The 14553-nt window shown below is 31.4% G+C and overlaps 1 protein-coding gene across 1 annotated transcript in view; it reads left to right on the plus strand.

The window, feature by feature from the left end:
* Nucleotides 1–4906: 4906 nt before the first annotated feature.
* Nucleotides 4907–14553, plus strand: part of Hmt4-20 (Histone methyltransferase 4-20) — a 44547-nt gene continuing 34900 nt past the window's right edge. The window contains exons 1-4 of the mRNA XM_072527407.1: nucleotides 4907–5470; nucleotides 7038–7425; nucleotides 8775–9030; nucleotides 9211–9993. Coding sequence (XP_072383508.1) covers nucleotides 7126–7425; nucleotides 8775–9030; nucleotides 9211–9993 — 1339 coding nt within the window. The 5' untranslated portion in view covers nucleotides 4907–5470; nucleotides 7038–7125. The remainder of the gene's footprint in view (nucleotides 5471–7037; nucleotides 7426–8774; nucleotides 9031–9210; nucleotides 9994–14553) is intronic.

The following is a 14553-nucleotide window of genomic DNA, read 5'->3' on the forward strand; positions in this document are numbered from 1 at the left end:
TTGTACTAAGTCTAATACTTCCTCCCTGGATAGGCCAAACCCATTTTTGTCCATAATTTTAATACAATCTGCAATTTCTTTTTCCTCAAGAGACGACAAATATGACTGAACTGCTCCACCGCCGTTTTCATCTCTGCTGTTTCTAACATCCTTTTTGTCCTCTTTGTGTCAGGTCTTGTTTCTACAGCGTATGCAATGATCAGTACAGCATTATTGGTCTGATGACTGTTTTGTAAATTCTGCCTTCCGTTTCTTTCCCGATATTTTTATTTCTCCATATTGTATCATTTAGGCAGCCTGCGGCTCTGTTTTCTCTATTTACTTGATCTTCCACTTCGGTTTCGAACTTTCCGTAGATAGATAATGTGATGCCTAGGTATTTAAACTCCATCACTTGTTCTACTATTTGACCTCCCCGCTTCAATTTACATCTTAGTAAATTTGCTGTTGTAACCATGCATTCTTTTTTGGGGAAATTAACATGTTAAATTTTCTGGCGGTTATATTAAATTGGTGCAGCATATGTTGTAAATCAACTTCACTTTGAGAGAGTAGTATTGCGTCGTCTGCTTTGCCTTTTGACGGACTATTATTTACCTTCCCCCTCCTTCCCCCTCCCTTCGGATTTGGCACTTTGTGTCCGCCGATTTGCACACTATCACATAATTTACTAACTGCATATTAACGTCATCCTCATCTTCTCTATCGGTATCACTTTCATTACTGTCACTGTCATCCGTCACATTTATTACCACAGGATCAATATCGTCCATCAACCCGTCAATAACCCAAAATTTTTGCTCTTCCTTAATAGAAAGTTTACAATAATGTTTCCAGTTTTCCACTGTTACTATACCAAATGCATTTCTTATTAATTGTTCCATAGCGGTCTTGCAATTGTACGCAAAAAGTACATACAAGTTCAAAAAGAAACGTTGAAATACATGAAAAAGGACCAGAGATACAGTTAACAGCTCCTTCCCCCTCCCTTCAGCTCCCGCGAGTTTCAAAGTCGGCTGATTTTAAAGAACACATGTTGAAGTTTGTGGACGATTTCATTAAAAGACAATATTTTTAGAAGCTAGTACCTTAAAACTATATTCTTGTATATTCTTTCAAATAGCGCTAATTAGATTTCTTAATTGTTATAAACAAAGCTGCTATGAATTAAATAAAAAAAGAGGCCCAAACTTTGTCCCAAATTATTTTAGGACAATTTTTTTTACTTTTGAATTTGTAAAAAAATTCAGGTTTTTAAAAATAAAAAAATTATATTCTTACAGGAAATGGTTAAAAAGTTCTATTTGTTTATAAGCAAAAAATCGACATGTTTTTGCCAAATTATTTTGCAATATTTAAAATTAATTTTTTTAATTTTGTTTTAATGTACGTACTAAAATAAGTCTTTTTCTTCCAGAAACTACCCTTACAATTACTAAAACTATATAATTTTCTGACTTACCTTGTTGCAAAAAAAATTAATTTGGGATAAACAAATAAAATAACTTTTAAACTATTTCACCCATCACTTTGAAATTTTGACCATATTTTGAGCACTATAAGACACAGCATTCCTTAAAATATAAATGTTATAAGTTTATTTTCAAAAAAGTTAATAACATTTATAAAAAAAACCGAAATTTTTTACTTATTTTGCAACTTCCTAAGCGACAAATAAGGATATAAACATTTAGAAAACACCATTTTGAAAGATTTTATTCGACTTATAAGTTTCTTTTCCTTTAAAATTTGTTTAAAATGCTTCACTTTTTGCTGATAGACAAAAAAAGCAAAAATTAATTTGTTAATAACTAAGTAATGAAGTCCAAAAAATCGACTGCAGTAAACATATAGGTTTTTGTTATAGAGGACCATACTACTCAAAACAATTATCGTTTGTCTGGCCGGACGAGTATCAAAAGCAGGGTACATTTTTTGCTTATTTCCATGGCTTACGACAGTGAAGTGAACGCTCGAATTTAAAATAAAATGCATTTATTTGGTCGCACCGAGGCTCAGTGCTCGGCACCTCGTTGTGTCGATCGTAAAGTACTAGAGACGAGAATCGAAAAAATACTATTATAAGCCTAGAATAACAGAGACACAATTGTGTTGGGTTGTTCTCTGTTATAAGCTGGAATACTATGGTCAAAGTCCATGGTCCGATACCTGGGTCTAGGCTGGGCGCTGCGCTTTGACGGTGAACGCTGGAATTTTTAAACTATAGTATTTTTCATATAAAAATGCGTGCACGTCACAATTTATATAAAGTGACGTCACTTATATTTAAAATTTCCAGAACGTCAACCTTAGAGTTCAAATTTTCCTAACACAGCTAATAACACGAAACCTATACGGAACTGCTCAATCTTTCATAGGCGTCAACATGGTATAATAATCAGAAAAATGTAGTCATCATTATATTGAGAATTTTAGAATTATATTGATTAAATAATCAAAAATATTTGTTATTATTACTAATAAAAATTTTATGATATAACTCTTTAAGTCTAATATTCCACAAAATAATAATTTTAATTAAATATATTAGACAATTGTACGCAACTGATATTGGAATACTTCAAATTTTTTGACAGTTTAGCGTGTGGTAAAATTGTTTAAAGTGTTGCCGCTTTTTTAGAGTAAAAATTTTATTTATGTTTTGATTTCTTACACAATTTGATCATAATATATTATATATTAATAAATTGTATTTATAAATACATATTAAAATTAGATTAATAGCTTTAAAAACTATTTATTGATGTGTATTGTGATTCTAATATGCCAAAACAACCAAATAGTCTGTAGAAAGCTAATAAGCTTTCATATAACATAGATTATTTTGAACAAGAAATAATAGCGGGACATTTTTATTATTAATGCTTAAAAAATTGTTAGTTTCAAATTTAGAATATATAATTTTGTATTAAAATGTTTTCTTATGTATTTTAGTGTGTTGCAGTAATCTTAAAACTAAGTGTATTTACTGTTAATTTAATAGTTTGACAAATAGTTGACATTTTAAAAATTCTTCACTTACTAACTATTCTGATGTTTTGGCAACGCTGTGGGGTTCTGACGTCGTAAATCTTGAATGACGTGCACGCATTTTTATATGAAAAATACTATAATGCATTTATTTTACGTGGCGATAATACTATGATACCATCCTATAGTCCAACGAGGCCAATTCACGGTCCGAAACGGTAAACTATGCGGTTACCAAACGTTTCCTTCAATAAATCAATTGTGGTACGAGCTGTGTAACATGTTGCGCCGTCTTATTGAAACGACAGCTCCTGCACATCATGATTGTTCAATTGGGGAATGAAAAAGGCAGTAATCATGGCTCTATAGCAGTTAGCATTAACTGCAAAGTTCTGGCCAGCATCGTTTTTGAAGAAGTACGGACCAATGATTCCACCAGTCCATAAAGCACACCAAACAGACAGTTTTGCTGGATGTAATGGTTCCGCAACATACATTTGAGGATTATCTTAACTCCAAATAGGGCAGTTTTCTTTTTTTACGTAACAATTCAACCAAAAGTGAGCTTCATCGCTATACAAAACTCGGCTATGAAAATTCGGAATCAATGGCAATCTCGTTTTGGGTCCACTCACCGAATATACGAATCTACGCCTTGCTAGTTGATGATGTACCTTCAATTCTTGTGTGATTGAACAAGTTGGATCTTCTAAGCCCACCAGATCAAAGCAAAGCAAGATCTTTCCGCAAAATCTTCCATAAAGTGGATGGACACGTATCCAACTGCTGTGCACGATGACAGATAGACTGATTCGGGTCTTCCTGTATGCTACGCACTACAACAGCAACAACTTTTTCTGTACACACTGTACGACGTGTCTGTGCATGCATATTATCATTTAAAGTAAAAGTGGTGCAAAAACGTTCCATGGTTAATCGAATTTCTTGCTCTGATTGACTATTATATTGACCAAAACAAGGAAGTAGTGGGCGATAAGTATTTCAAACAGAACCACAATTTTCAAAATAAATTTGTACAATTTAGAAACGTTGTTCGGGCGCCAAGTCTATTCATGCTGAAATGCCAAACAAAACCTTACGTAAATCTCTCGAGAGCTGTCAAAATGGCCGACAGTTAAAAAGGTGTTACGAACTTACCTTTCTACCTCTCAAAAAACACTCTTTACTTTTATAAAACAGTCAAAACTGATTAAAATTTATTTTAAAAATTTAAAGTGATTATTTCTGTTTAGAAAGAAACAGTGTAAGTAATAAAAACAAAAATAAGGACAAAAACAAGTTTACAAAGAAAAATGTTAAGTGTAAAGGAAAAAGCATTGTATTCTTCCATAATATATAAAGAAAATTTAGTTGATTAATAAAAATAGTAAAAAAAAAAACAAAAAAAATGAAAGATGTAAAAAAAGAAAAAAAATTAAAAATATTTAAATTTTAAAAATACAGAAAATATAGTAAGAAGCTTCTCGCTAGTCTACAGTACCGCCTACTGTGCCATTGTTTTTTTAATAATAAAACAAAAATATCTTCCTGCGTTTAGGATCCTGGTTATTTTCCTAATTATTGGTAATTATAAATTTAATATTACATATTTCTTTAGTACGCTACAAGCGCCATCCTTAAACACAAATGAAAAACAAAATGAGCTATCTAAAATCGTTATTATATTTGATAACAGATGGACTAAATCAGAGGTACAGCATTACAGATCTCTCTAACATATTTTGAGGTTTTGACATTGGTTCAAAACCCAGCTATTTTGAATTTTTGGTAAAATTATCTAAAAATAATAGTTTTACAAAATAGAGATTGCGAAAAGCGATAGGATTTTACTAAATGATAATCAATATCCCCTTAAATTACCCCGCAATCGTTGGCAAACAACTAATCTAAAAATTTATTTTGTATAATTAATAGTTTCATGCCATGAGGACCCGACTGCCATGATTGATTCAAGCGTCGTTTCGGGTTTGTTGAACTAAAATAGTTTTTAAAAATGTGGAAAGTTTGGGTGAAAAGATATAAGGAGCTTCTAGTAATAAGTATTAGTGATCTACGGCTTCTTAAAATTTGTGTGAAAACCTAAACATAATTCAGTTTATCGGTTAAATTTCGGTTTGACAAGCTACTAGATTGCAGTATTCGCCATAGTTGTATTCTACCAATTGTTTTCGAACATTTGCTTTCTTTTCGAGTGTGAAACGGTTTTAAAAATGGCTATTGTGGCATTATGAGACTTAAAACCATGTGTTGTGTGTTGAGCTTGTTAATTTATTAATTTGGAAAATTAAAAAGGGTTCTTTGTTGTCAGCTATAGCCAGATGACCTTGAAAAATTTTAACCTTTTAAAAATGTCTGGTCCATTCTAACCTTATAAGTTTGTTTACATTTTTAAGTAAATTATAGGATAGCATAATTTGGACTGTAGGGTAGACAATCATCCTTAAAATGTAATAATAAGGTAAGCATTGGACATCATAAATTTGAACTACCACAATATTTATGAAAGGTCTTTTAGCTACACTTAGGTCAAGCATATATTATAAATAATTGTTTTTATGATTATTTTGAATGGACAGCTTGATAACAAAATAAAATATTTGTACAAAATAATTTTTTATTACTGTTTACATCAAGTTTGCTTGGCACAATAAAAAAAAATCCAAAACAAAATACTTTTATATCAAATAAACTTCAGCAAACTTGATGTTTGAATAAATATTCAAGTTAATGTCTGAATATACACATTGGTATTTACAAATAGACTTTAGTCGCCATGAAGTGTTTGGTATTCAATATGCTGGTATTATGGCACACACTCAGAATTTGTTATCCCATCATTACAGTGTTAATACTCGTTCTCATACTTTCTTTATTGTCTCAATATTCTTTTTTATCCTTTTATTGAAATTAAAATGAAAGAGTTTATTTCTATTTTTACATTGATTTGTTAAAATTAGAATATAACCATTTACATTTATGGTTTCTAATTTACTCCTTAGTAATGTAGGTAGGTACCTTTGTAGTAATGTACCTTTATGTTTATTATTGGAAGTTATCTTCTCTGGTTTTATTTACATGATTCCAAATGAGTTAGGCTATTACATATTTTGTCCAACTATTCCCTTTTGTCTTAAAAGCATGTCGCAGTTCATCAATTTGTTTATAGAATGTTTTCAACCTCTCTACTGTGATGTGATCCTAGAAATACTCTATGAGATTTAGACAAGGACTATTTTCTGACCCATTATCATTATGATATCAACTTCTTTCAAGTAACTCCTTCCCACATTATCAATATGACAGTTATTGATGTTATGAATTGTAGAATTCAAAGGAGTTGATTGGTCCTGAAGACCTTTCCACACTGTGACCTGTAAGATCTTTTGCATATGTCTTACATGTATATTCAGTGAAACAGATCTAGGCTTTAAAGCAAGTCTATTATCCTTTTAGGAGAGTTGTTTTATGTTCTTACGGCATTGGCGAACAGTTGCCCTGACAATATGTTCAGCTGTCCACTTTGACCATTTTATATAGATGATACAGTCTATTTGTTGAACCTTCTGGCTTAGGTTTGAGTGTTAACAACCATTTACATAGCTGGGACCACTGCATTTTTCGAATACCATTCAGCTTCTGTAAATTTTGATAAAAATTGACGGACCAAATTATCCATTTGCAGATCATCAAAATTTGCAACTGCAGCTTCTTACAGTTTTCAATCACATCTGCGCAGTGTATAATTGTCAACAGGTTGGAAATTTGTTTATACAAACAAACTTATTATAAAAGACTATTTATTATACAAATATTCTTCAAATAAAACCCACAATATAAGATATATGAATTAGTGTTGTTGATGCATATGTTGGTTGAATTTGCCTGTGTTGATAGTAATTTTTTATCATGTTTAGTATTGTTAGTAAAATTGACATTTTCTTTTACTACAATATTCTACAATCTTGTAATGTTTTTCTATTTATTATTATTAAATGTACATGTATATCATACAAATTAAATTTTAGGATAAAACAGAAATATTTTCAATTGTCAGATCATGTTGACTGGTAGGTCCAACCATCTTAAACCAACTCTCAATTGTCATTGATCATAATGGTTGTGGATGTATCTGTTAGACCTTTCAAAATGCAACCCACTGGTATGAACCCCAAAGAATTGTCAGACAATGATGATACTGCTACTTCACTTGTCTTGGACCCCCATTTGGGATTCACTACCCATAAAATGAACATAAGGTTCAGAGCACCTAGGGCCAACAATTCAGAGTTGAAAAACATAGTTGAAGAGTTCATAAAAAACCAAAATTATGAAAAAGCATTCGCTAAGATATCCAGGGGTGATTGGTGGCCCAGGATTAAATCAAAAATGCAACAAAAAAAGCTTGAGGATCATGTAAGTACTTTACTTTGCATGCAGCATTAATTATTGTGGTAACTACTTCTAATTTTGTTATTTAACTCTTAGAAGCACATATTTTATCATCATTAAATTATTCTTTTATGTTATAGTTTCAGCCATAAAATGTAAATGTTTGTTTTTATTACAATACTCACATAAAATTTGTTTGATTGTATATTATTTAAAAAAATCATCAGACAGGATTTCCCATATTTCTATGGTTTGTTGGTAGTTTAGTTACCAGTTATCACTGAATGGCTTTACATGTATAACTTGACATTGTCAATATAATTTTGGGTATATAACGTTTGGTGTGTATATAACATTTGGTTAAATAATATGTAAATTTTGTGCAAGTCTGTCAGATAGCTGAGAAGGTCAGGGGGCTGAATTGCATTCACTTCACTGTGAATGATCTAGCTGATGACGGTTCAGACCTGGCCAGAAAACAAAGAGGCTAACTTAGTGTTTAAAATTCTAAATGAATCTGCTACTTTGATGAATATGCTGGTGTATCGGATCAACCTATGGATATGCAATCAGGCAACAGTTGTGGGCTTGTGACTTAATGATACTTCTCCATATATCCCTACCGGAAGAATGGGTTTATTAAAAAACCAGAATAGATACATCAGAGATATTGGAAAATTACTAGAAAAGCTGGAAATAAACAATTTTCTAAACCTACAGCTGAAAGTATTGAAGCTGTTAACTTTAAAATTCAAAAATATACATTTTAGCAATAACTCAACAAATAAATTAAGCAAGACAGACAAGTATTACAGTAAATAAAAATAATAAACCACTGAAACAAAGACGAAAATCTCGAAAATAGACCTACCAATGTGAAACGTAATGTTCCTCTGTATTAGTACAGAGGAATAAGCCAAAAAAAGACCCCCTTTGAAACTGTGACAAATCCAGGTATTTGAAATTTTTTGTAGGTATTATAGGCCTATATAAAGAAATCCTATACATTTTCTGCAGAGATCATTTTATCCTAAACATTATTTATTTTTGGAATACAGAAAAGTGCCAAAATATCTTAACTGTTCCAAAGGTAGAATATTTTTCATATTTTCCCAAAAATTGCACTCAGAAAATGGTTCACAAGGTGCCATCTTGGGCGGCTTGTATCTGGCGCCAAAAATGTTTTTGGACAAAACAAAAAAAATGTTGGGTTCTAACATTTGTTACATTAAGTAAAATTTGAGACTATGAAGGTAACCCCCCTGCATGAATTATGTGGACTACATCCCCATTATATCTTAATATTTTTTAAATATAATATTTTGTATCAGAAATAGATATTTGTTATACATATTATGATATTTTTCTTCCAGATATATCGTTATCTAAGAGTGTTTGACAAAGACTCTGGATTTGTGATAGAACCTTGTTATAGATATTCCTTGGAGGGACAGAAAGGGGCAAAGATATCAGCTACACGAAAGTGGTACAAAAACGAAAAAATAGAACGTCTAGTTGGTTGTATAGCTGAATTAACCGAAGAAGAGGAGAAACAGTTACTTCATCCTGGAAAAAATGATTTTTCTGTTATGTACAGCTGTCGAAAGAATTGTGCGCAATTGTGGTTAGGTAAATAACAGAAATTTATTAATTTTTTTAGTTTGAAATATTTCTTATCAATCAATATTATTAGAGACTTCCAAGTGCTCCTTATTGGTCTTATTTGTGTTATAATAATAGTATATTTGTCGAAATGTTCATTAATATCCTTTGTAAGTTGTGACTTTCTTAACACATTTTATTTCGCAGGTCCAGCAGCATACATTAACCACGATTGCCGAGCCAATTGTAAGTTCGTAGCTACAGGTCGTGACACGGCATGTGTCAAAGTATTGCGCGACATTGAAGTGGGCGAAGAGATCACTTGCTTTTACGGCGAGGATTTCTTCGGCGACAAAAACTGTTATTGTGAATGCGAAACCTGTGAGCGACGTAATATGGGCGCGTTCGCCAAAGAAACAGACCAGCAGGAGGAAAATGGTTACAAACTCCGCGAAACGGACAATCGTATCAATCGAACTAAAGTAAAAGTACAGGGTAGTAAAATAGTTAATTGTCATGAACAGTTTTCCCCGGAAAACGGTAAAATAATCAGTCCTTTGAGCATGAAGGAGCTGCGGCAGAAAGGCTTAACCAAATATGACGCTGAACTCCTCATTGCTCAAGGATGTAAATTTTCTGACATAGCGGAATTTAATCGTAAGCGCGATGTAAATATTAATGCAAATAAACAAATAAAAAAGTGTAGTACTAATAGTAGTAAAAATAAAAAGTCTGTGATACAAGATACCATAAATGCAACCAATACTAGAGAGTCGCGTATGCAACGGAGACAAGCTAGACAAGCAAATTTAGAGCTGATGCAAAGTGCTCCTAGAACTATTTCAAGATCGAATCTCCTAGACGATTTGCAGAGTAATGCTAGTAGCTGCCCTAGTACTTTCAGTGATACTGAACCTGCATGCGATGCTGTTTCTCAACAGGATAAGTTTAATGATAGTCATGAAAGTGGGAATGGAATCACTCCTATAGGTAGGTCAACTTTGAATATATTATTAAATTTAAACTACATAGTTAATTGTTGATTTTCTTATACGGATTTTGTATCATTTACACATAATATTGTTATATATATTAGTTTACCGATAGCTGTAGCTTTTTTATTTTTAATTTACTGATTCGACCCGAACTACATAGGCGTGAGGTTATTATTTAAAAAATAATCAGGATTTTAGAACGAATTGATTGTCATAAAAATTATTTTCTTATTTTATAGATGTCTTGATGAAGAAAACACCCTTGTTAAAGATTTTTTTTTTGGGAAAAACTCTTTATTTGTTTAAATTAACAAAACTTTAATTTCTAAAAACTGATACCTAATTATGATTTTTATAAAAAAATTAAGTAAAAGCAGGTATCGTAGTCCCTTATAAAAACAATGTGTTTGGAATCCCCTAATCTAATCGCATGTTGAATCATAAATCTTATGACTAGACTTCGGCAAATATGCAAATAAAGATGTAGAAAATATGCGCATAAATATGCACGTGTTTACCCGAAAATATGCAAATATTTTACAAAATATGCATACAAATAAATAAAAAAATCGTAAAATAGTAACAATTTTATTTAAAAAAAAAGTGTACATAACTAAATATTTCCTACTATTCATTAAGATTTACATTTATTTTAAGTAACTACATCATTTTTAAGTATGAATAAACTTATTTAGAATTATGGTAACAATAAATGACCAAGTGGTGTTCAAAATTTTCTAACAAAAACTTGTGGCTTCTGTCTGAGTACATATATTTATATATGGAAAAACTTCGTTCAACATCAACTGATGTAACGGGAGCATTTTTCAAACTAACCAAAACATTTGGTTCTAAATTAATTGTTTCCGAAATATTTCCAGCTAGAACACTGACTACTTCAGAAAGATGATAACCTTTATTTTTTTCCATAGTAGCTTCAAATTTTTTTAAAATATCTTTTCCAATATTACCTCTAACGTTCCGACAACATGACGCAAATTCTTTTATTAATGCTGTACTTTCGAACAATGACAGTTTTGGTGATTCTAACTGAGTAATTGTTTTTTGAACAAAACTAAAATTTGATTTTATTAATGAAAGTTCTTGTTGAAGCAAGTTACTCTGAAAAGTTTGTTTAGAATCCAAAAGAGATTGGGAACTTTCATCTGTTAACGTATCAATTATGTTCTTTATTTTAACAAAATGATCTGCATAAAAATTAGCTGCTTCTAACCATGTTCCCCATCGCGTTAAAATAGGTTGTGGTGGAAGAGGAATGTTAGGTAGCATTTCTTTATAAAGTTGAATTCTTATAGGAGATTTAAGAAATACTTTTTTGACACTGGATATCATGGTATTTACAAGAGGAAACTTTTTTCGTATTTCCTCTGCAACTCTGTTTAATCCATGCGCTACACAAGTAACATGTATTAAATCTGGGAAAAATATTTTTAAATTTTGTCCTGCTTTCACCATATAAGGAGCAGTATCCGATAAAATAAGCAGTAATTTATTAGAAGGAATAGTTGTTGGAAGAAAAAAAGTTGCTAATGTTTCTTGTATAAAACGCGAAATTGTTAAAGCATTTGTTTTCTCAAGTTGCTGGCATGAAATAAGATGAGATTTTGGTAAGGTATCTTCTTTAAGAACACCAATCAATAAATGAGCAATATACTTTCCTGAGGAATCAGTGGTTTCGTCTACAGATATGTAAAAATAATTATCTGCAATTTCTTCCTTAATATTAATTAACACCGACGAGTATAGCCCGTTCACATTATTTCTTCTTAGAGACCGATCACTTGGAACATTAAGTTTGCAATATTTTTTTAGAAACGAACTAAAATTTACATTTGCTAATTTTGAAAGCGGTATGTTTGCAGACACTAATGCGCGACACAAGTCTTCATTAAAAGTTTCTTGCTCATCTAATTTTTTTGAAGTAGATTGGAAACATTTAGCCATTGAAGTTTGATGTTTTCCTCCTATTTTTCCTTTTTTTGCAATGTGTGAAGCAGTTCTCACATGTTGGTCTATCTGAAATTTCTTCTCACATGCTATCTATAAATAAAAATAAAAACCTTTATTTTAACCCAACCTTTAAAATATAAAAATATACAAGGTGTTTTTGGTTAATCAAATAACTGGTTTGAAAAAAAAAACACTCGCTAAGTGTTTTAAATGCAGTATTAATCCACAAATTAGTTTTTGTTACTAACCATTAGTACATCATATAACTTATTTTAAAATTCAACAAAAGTTTTTTTTTTGTTAATTCAATTACAATAAAAATAATTGTGTTTTAGAATAACTGACTTCATAAAAAAAAGTAAAGGTGAAACATTTTTCTAAATACACACCATTGTATTGTACCATGGACAATTTTTTCTCACTAAAGGAAGCTATTTTTCATTTAAAAACAACCTACGAGTACTAAATTTCAAGTAAATACGTTTATTGGTTTTAAAGTTATTGTTGTTATTAACTAAAAGAATTTAATTTTTTTTAATTTTAACACCCTGTATCTCGAAAAGTAAATAAGTTTGACCCCTCATTAACTATATCGTTTTGTTCAATTTTTCGAGAAGTATCTACAGTCAAACGTTGTAAGTGTCATTTGGAAACACCCTGTATGTATGAAATATTAGATATTTAATAGAAAATATTAGATACTTACAATTTTGCCACAGACTGAACAGTAGATTTTTCCCATATCCATAGACAGCTCTTTATAAGGTTTAATCCAAGTTGAAGCACTGGTTGTTTTAGGCATTATAAAATCACAATCTTCCTTTTTGTTACGCACAACGAGTGTTTACGCTTTGAATATCAAAACAAAAATGATTTACAAATCTGAGCATCAAATTAGAAATGTTTAGGTACCTAATTCAATAAACTGGGAGATTTTGGAAAATCCCTAAATTAGGAACAAAACTATTAGCCGTTTACCTGCTGTTAAGATACAATAAATTGTAGATAGATTTGGGGATTAGATCATAAAATGCAAATGAGCGAACCCTTAGCGATTATCCAATAACTGAATGCCTCAGTGACTGAGACTTACTAAGAATGTTGAGGGCTACTTAAATTGATCTTCTTTGAAATTGTAAATGTTTTGTACCTGTAGAGATTACGTACTTAGATCATTTCTTGATTAAAATGACTACAAAATTTTATACAAGAATTGAAATAAATTGGTATGTTTAAAAATTTTCAAATACAGTATAAAAATCTGAACTTTTATGCACTTTATGCAAACTTTTATACAAATATGCCAAAATATGAAATATTTGCATAAAATATGCACAATATGCAAAATATGCAATATGCATATTTGCCGAAGTCTACTTATGACCAATGACCCCCACGCTGCATCTTGTCTAAGTTCAGTTGATATATCGGTAAATAGCTTTCGTGGTGATTGCACATATCGGCGCGATAAAATCCAACTTATTGCGTGTCTATACAAAAAATGGTATAATGAATATCTGTTCCCATTGATGACAATGGGATGAGAAAAACATTTATTGCCGACTTTGTAAGTGCATTGAATCAAAAGCGATTTATTATTTAAAAGTATATATTCATAAATAAATCACTTAATTTTCGTAATACAGATCTGAAGATTCTGAATATTCTTTGGGAGAAACGACTGATCCCGTGATTGTTAACGGTGAAGTAATAAATAATCTAAGATATGCAGACGACACTGTCCTTGTTGCGGATAGTGCTGAAGGATTACAAAGACTGTTAGATCAAGTAGTTAACATTGGTAGAAAGTATGGAATGAAACTTAATAATAAGAAGACGAAAATTATGATCATAAGCAAAAACCAAGATACAGATGCAAAGTTTATGGCAGACAATGAGGTATTGGATAGAACAGAAAAAATAACATGCCTAGGATGCAACATCACAGACAGCTGGGATAAATGTAGGATTGAAAAAGCAAGGAGTGCCTTCCAACAGATGAAGAAAGTTCTCTGCAATTTAACCTTGAACTTACATCTCCGACTCAAAATCCTTAATTGTTATGTGTTTTCTGTTCTTATGTATGGAGCGGAGGCATGGACACTGAATGATGCGTCTTGCAGACGGTTGCAGTCTTTCGAGACGTGGTGCTATCGTCGCATGCTCAGAATATCATATGTACATCATATAACTAACGACGCAGTAATGCAACGTTTACAAAAAGAACCTGAAGTCTTGAAATCCATTAAAGAAAGAAAGTTAGCATACTTCGGACATATAGTGAGAAATGAAAATAAATACAGAATACTACTATTGATATTAGAAGGGAAAATAGAAGGAAATAGAGGACCAGGACGCCGCCGAATATCTTGGCTTAAGAATTTGAGACAGTGGACAGGTATGGCCACCACATACCTATTTCGAACAGCTGCTAATAAAATACGATGGGCCATTGTGGTAGCCAACACCCATAGAGGATAGGCACTGGCAGAAGAAGAAAGATGTAGTGGAGTCATGTAATTTGTTTGACTATTTCTGTCCAATTATCTCTCTTATACTTGTTGTTTTGCTTTGGAAAATGAGT

Source organism: Diabrotica undecimpunctata, chromosome 3 (assembly GCF_040954645.1).
Source record: "Diabrotica undecimpunctata isolate CICGRU chromosome 3, icDiaUnde3, whole genome shotgun sequence".
NCBI lineage: Eukaryota > Metazoa > Arthropoda > Insecta > Coleoptera > Chrysomelidae > Diabrotica > Diabrotica undecimpunctata.